Source organism: Sinocyclocheilus anshuiensis, unplaced genomic scaffold, assembly GCF_001515605.1.
Source record: "Sinocyclocheilus anshuiensis isolate Anshui unplaced genomic scaffold, SAMN03320099.WGS_v1.1 scaffold1485, whole genome shotgun sequence".
Taxonomy (NCBI): Eukaryota; Metazoa; Chordata; class Actinopteri; order Cypriniformes; family Cyprinidae; genus Sinocyclocheilus; species Sinocyclocheilus anshuiensis.
Window position 1 is genome coordinate 47,284 of NW_015544210.1, and position 6,615 is coordinate 53,898.

At 37.9% G+C, this 6,615-nt stretch overlaps 1 protein-coding gene across 4 annotated transcripts in view; it reads left to right on the forward strand.

Moving 5' to 3' along the window:
• The window catches only part of LOC107697062 (phosphofurin acidic cluster sorting protein 2-like), a 69,228-nt gene that overhangs the window by 27,417 nt on the left and 35,196 nt on the right, over positions 1–6,615 (forward strand). For all 4 annotated transcript variants that reach the window (XM_016497706.1, XM_016497708.1, XM_016497707.1 and 1 more), the window contains exon 2: positions 3,071–3,158. In XM_016497706.1, coding sequence (XP_016353192.1) covers positions 3,071–3,158 — 88 coding nt within the window. The remainder of the gene's footprint in view (positions 1–3,070; positions 3,159–6,615) is intronic.

Sequence of the window (6,615 nt, forward strand, 5' to 3'; positions counted from 1 at the left end):
AACTGCTGATACTACTGCGGGACCTTATATATGAATACTTAGGTGTCGTATTCCCATAGGTTGATGGGGATCAGCTGACAGTCAGCTGATGTGAGCTTGACTAACGTGACCTGCCAGAACTAACGCTACGCTAGATAAGTGAGCGAATAACAGCAATTAAGACCTGTAACAGAAGTGTGCTCTCTTGTTCTCTCTCTCTCCTTAACTTGTGCATTGTTTTAGGAGCGCAGTATCAGGCTCGATGCCAATACCAGTATCGTATTGGTGCATCCTTAATAAATACATAAACAAATGGAGTTTTTGTTGTTCATCCTTCTGAAAAGTCAGGATGTGAAATCGAATTTTTAAATCGAGTTGAAAAAAGAAAACTTTATGGTTAAAACTTCACAACTATCATGATCTACTGTTCATTTCACATGTGTAGAGGTTAGCCAATCATAACAGAGCTCGTTTACATATAAAAGACTTAAAAGTGCAGTAGCAAAAACAACCTGTTTTAATTCTAAAGGTCATAGAAAGCATGGAAAATACTAATGAAATTATGTCTGTTTATTCAAGACATAAGTGGATAATGGACCAAAAGTGAAATTATAGGATGAATTACATCTTTAATGTCCTCACCACGCACAGTACATAATGTGTGGCTTGTACTGTGTGTCTATAATGTAGGACTAAAGTGTCATTAGTGTGTGTGGTTGTGTCTTTGTTGTAGAGTTAGAGACCCGAGCTGGGTTTACAAAGAGGAAAGGAGTGACAATACTGAGGGGGAAAAAAATCAAGAGTGAGATATTTCAGTCCTCAGAGAGGGTGAGTCATACAGGACAGAGAAATCGAGGTGTGTGCGTGTGTATGGGTGTGAATCTCAGGATGAGACTCATTCTCAGTTACTGGAACGTGAAGGTGAAGAAATCTCCAGGATGAAAGTGTCGGCTGGGTGGTATTTGAAGTTCAAAGGCTCCTTTCAAATGCATGTTCCTTACATTTTAATTTCCGAAAATGTTCATTTCAGATTTAACAGAAAATTGAAGTGCAGTTCACGAACACATTTTGATATTTCAATAAATGCGAGGAATGATAAAAGAGATTCTTATGAATTTCAGTCTAAACTTACTATGTTTTGTGCTACTTGAGGGCATGATTCCTGTCTGGCCAAAGGCATTATTGATCCTGATAAACGCTCAGGACGGCAGAGTAATTAGCTACCAGAAGACCATAAAATGAGTTCATACCTGCTTAACTCCTGAATCCTCCACACCGACAGGCCGCTAAGAACACACCCTTTAGGTGAAGTGTGTAGTTCCTATAACATTAGCAGTGGAGTTGCAAAAATAATGTTTCAAAACAGGCTTTCCAAACAATCTGCCTGTGTACCATTGGTCAGACAAACAGGAAGTCCTGCCCCAAACCATGCTATTAGTAGAGCTAACTGACATGTCATTCAAACAAACAGAGCCATGTTCTGAAAGCACCACAGAGTCCATATTCTTTAGGATGTCAACGTACCATCAACACCACTACAACAATCAAAACACTTTATGTGTTTGAAAAGGATGGCGAGTGGTGACAATTTTACTTCTTTACCAGGATCAAAATCTTCTTTGAGAAGATTATAGGATGAATTTATACTGGTCCTGACAACATTCCTGGGCGTGTACTGAGAGACTGTGCAGTGGAACTCACTGATGTCTTCACAGACATTTTCAACATCTCGCTAAGCCAGGCTGTTGTCCCCACATGCTTCAAAGCCACCACCATCATTCCAGTCCCGAAGAAGTCGTCTCCATCCTGCTTCAATGACTACCGTCCAGTTGCACTTACCCCCATCCTCATGAAGTGAAGAATTGACAATAAAGCAGACTTGACTTGACTTGACTTCTTATTTTGATATTGCCGAACTCACAGCATGCACAAACACAGGTGCACACCGGAAAATGTTGTCTTTGTCCAGTGTCTGAGCTATTTCTCTCCAGAAGTTGCGAATCATAAAAACATCTAAGTGCTCTTTTAAATTGTGTGAATTTCTTAACTCCTCACATGAGGATTTGTCGACATGGGCAGCTGTTGTTGTTGAGTCTTCAGCAGCTGTTGTTGTTTTGTCACTTCCATTTCGTTTGACTGTGAAACAATGGCACGGGCAAGTGCTGCCACCTTGTGGACAAACTATTTATTGCAAAAAATCAAGGCGCAAATGCAAGACGAGCGAACAAGGTATGAGGTGTTAGAAAAAATAGCCTGTGTGCATACAGTACATGTGCACTATGTTCAAGATGAAATTTTACAGCATGCACACTGTATGCACATAAAGCCCAAAATATACTTAAGTTTTGACACGAAAGCTTAACGTATGTGTACAACCAAATATATAGCCTTTCAAACTATACTTTATTTGATAGTGTGTGCAAACACAGGCACTCCACATATGACCAATAGAAAATGTTATCCTTGTCCAGTGTCTGCTCTATTTCTCTCCAGAAGTTATGATAAAATGCTGTATAACCTAGAGTGTGAATTTCTGAATCCCCTTGCACAAATGTTGGTCAGTGCAAGCATCTGTTGTTGTCGAGTCTACAGCAGTTTGTTTGTTGTCGTTCTGTTTATTCCTTTTTTCGATTGTGAAATCAGTGCTGCCACATTGTGGAAAAACTACTTTAATTTGCAATGTACACATATGCGTAAAAACTAAAGCATACTTTGGGCTTTACTTTTCAAGGCAATCAAACTTGCACTTTTCAACTGTCAGACAGTAAATTAGATACCACTGATTCTTCTTTATAATGTTCGTCATATTAAACAACTAATATTTTGCCCTGTTTTTGACTCACAATCAATCAAAATGCAATTTGATGCTGACCTCTGAACAGGTGCTTTGATTGCACTGCCTCCATTTGTTTTTTAGTTTTTTTACAGTGTTTTTACACAATTTGGAGCATCCACATTTAAATTGTCATGTGAACAATGTCACATATAAATCAGTTTGAAGCAGAAAATCATAACTGGGGACTGATTTAACCATGAGGATGTGTAAATGGCACCTAATAATCCTGTCTTTGTCTATTTGTCTGTCTCTCAGGTTGTGCAGTCTGACGCTGAAGAAGCTGATCGTTCTGAAAGAGCTGGACCGTGAACTCAGTTCTGTTGTTATCGCTGTCAAGATACAGGTAAAATGACACCGTTACTATGTTACTTCTGTGCGTGTTCTGGCCTGCCGAAGGTGGAGTGTTGCTGTGTCGCTCGGTGTTTGATATCACATGGGCTCAGCGCTTTACACAAGACACTGTGGTAGCTGTGAGCTGTTGCCAAGGCGACAGCTTGCTCAGTGGGAAGATGGGATTGAACGCAATAAGATGGCATGGGGGGGGCTGAAGAGGTGCATTGTGGGATATACTGAGGGGGTAATTTCAGAGCACTTGGAGGCCCTTAGCATTCCACATAGGTCGCTTTGGTCACACTGTGTTTGGTACTTCTGTAAGACTTTAAGAGTTTAAAAAGAGAAATATTATAAATATTACTAGATATTCATTTCAGGGAAATAGCACAGCTTGCAAGGCAATAAAAAATCATGTTTTAGGGGCCGTTCACACAGAACGCGTCTTTGCATCTTAAAACTTGAGATGCAGCACTCAGGACTGTTTTTTTAAAAAACGAAGCACAGAATGCCTCCTCTGCCATTTTGCCATCAAATAAAACAGTTTCCATGCCAACTTGCTTCTGTGAACACAAGCAATGCTTGCTCCGCCTCCGTGGTCTTCTGATTGGTCCACTGTTTTGAAACTGACATTGATGGGCAGTGCTGTGTGAATAAGTTTACATTTACACGGCGTCCTAAAAAACATGGTCATACATGTCCGTCTAGTGTGTTTACAAAGAAAAATAATGGAAAAGTAGCGCATTGAAATTGAAAGGCTTAGGCTGCATTAGTGCTGATTTGGTGTCGTCATGTGACTCAGCAAGTGTCTTGTTTTCTTTAGCATGAGAATGAAAATATAATGCAACAAGAATTAAAAGACCAATCATAATTCAGCAAGACACAATTCTTTGGGAATTTTTGGAAATGAAACGATGATGTTGCTGTTGGTTAGATTTTGATTGGCAAACATTCTATCAATGTAAGTTAAACTAAGATGCTTTCAAACCAAGACGAATGTCTGATGCAAAAAATGTGATGCAATAAACATTTTAATTTGAATGAACGCCTGTTAATGCATCTGTTCAGACCGACATTAGCATTTGCATGCTGTATCTGCAACAGATTTCTAATCTGGTGTTCTAATCTTTTTCCATCACATTGTGAAAAAAAAAACTAAACTGGCCAACCAATACATTTTGTGTTTTTTGGTCACGTGTCCATAGCTGCCATGAAGAAATGATCAACAAACCTGAACAGTCAAGGAAATCAAGAGGGTTTTAAGGATCATTGAGATTTTTCTATTGAGATGTTATTGTAAAGTATGTAAATTATCATGGTTATCAATCAAATCAAATGTTTATTCACGATTAAACATGATAATACATTTTAGATCTTTCCTCACAGCATAAATGTGATCTTACATGTCCAAAGATATAATAATTCCATATATTTGCACATTAACTTCAACTAGTTTTTATATATCAAGATAGTATTTGATGGACTGCCTTTAATTTATGCTAAGTTAAATAAAAATGACTGTATTGCTGCATTTTGACACAAAATACAGTAATTGCAGTATTACAGTAATGAGAATATCATGAGAATCACTTTTGAGAATAAAAATCATTTGCAATACAGTAATGAGAGTTATTACTGTATTGCATGTGCTTAATTGTTACAGTCCAAACTGAGTGTCAGTGATATTTAAAGATCAGCCGTTTCTTACACCTTTAGATTTCATTCCCAACAGGAAATGATTCTGTCACTCATTCTGTGAGGATTAGAGCACATCCTCTTAGGTAACATGAAGAGCACTTGTTTTGCCCACTCATCTTCTCCAGATGGATCATTGAAGGTTTTAAACAGGTTTACGGTGTGCTCATCAGACACTGAAAATAAAGCTTGTGTTATACTCCCAAAGCGGCACCTCAGCGATTAAAATAATGGCTGTTCTTCAAAAGGACAGAAGATAGGTTTCTGACAGATATCTCATTATTTCTCCTCTTCTGTTCACTGAAGTGTCCACCTGAATCAACACTTTTGAAGGCCAAACCATTCACAGCTCTTCCGCAGTCCGGACACAAGCAGACTGAGCATGCATTTGCTTCTCATTCAGAGCTTGTTAGTGCAGCGAGACATTTTCTCTGTCTCTGTCTCTTTGTTTTGAACTCAAGAAACAGAAGGGTTGAATGTGCTTTGCAGAGAAACCTTGATGGATGTATTCTGTGGTTTCCAAAGAGCTTCTTCACATCATGTTAGTTCTGCGCATGGGCATAGATGTGGGTTTGGACAGTAGCCTACCAAAATTAAGAGACTACTGAAAAATCACTGGCAGTATTTGTTCATTTGCACATCTTTTGTATTTATTTTACGTGTATTCGGCTGTAAACAGTTCAGAGGAAATGTCATCTGAACCAGCAAGAAGCAACAACGAGCTTTGAACTTTACATTTACCTACTGTGGTAGATTATCCATTGTTCGGTAATTGTTACTTGGTCATATACAGAAAATTGACAGCGACAACAAAGAAGAAAATAAAAACTGTCTCAGACAGAGTGGGAAGGTTGTGAAGCGCCGACCTTGACTGTGTTTCTGATTTATATACTGTGCTCAAACATTATAGAGCATTTAGAGCCCCAGATTTAAATTTGTATTTTTTACATTTAGATTATTTAGCCACCAAGAGTCAGTTTCAGAATCTACCAGAAGTCAAACTTTTTTTTTGTCAAACTCTCAATGGATAGTTTTTTTTTATTTTTTTATTTTATTTTAAATTAAGGTGTTTCGTGCACATTTTATTAGCTACTTTTGAATTGTATTATACACTCCCAGTTTGGGGTCAGTAGGATTTAATTTTTTACTAATAGTTTTATTCGGGAAGGATGCATTCAATTGATCAAAAATGACATTAAAGACTTTTACACTGTTGCAAAAAAAAAATAAAAATTCTATTTCAAGTAAATGCTGTTCTTTTGACATTTATATTTATCAAAGGATCCTGAAAACAAAAGTGATCCTGAAACCGTATCGTAGTTTCCACAAAAATATCCGGCAGCACAACTGTTTTCAGCATTGATAATAATCTGAAATGTTTCTCGAGCAGCAAATCAGCACATTATAATGATTTCTGAAGATCATGTGACACTGAAGACTGGAGTAATGATGCTGACAATTCAGCTTTGATCACAGAAATACATTACAGTTTAACACATTCAAATAGAAAACAGCTATTTTAAATTGTAAAACTATTTCTATTCTTACAGTAATTTTGATAAATGCAGCCTTGGTGAGCAGAAGAGACTTCTGACCCCAATCTTACGGACTCCACACTGGAACATAGCTATTGGCCACTCTGCCAATGTTTAGATATGTGTAGATATGTGCATTTGTCATTAAAACTCCATATCGTTCAACCAGTAGTGATTATCTGTGTGAGTGTGAGTGTGAGTGTGAGTGTGTGTGTGTGTGTGTGTGTGTGTGTGTGTGTG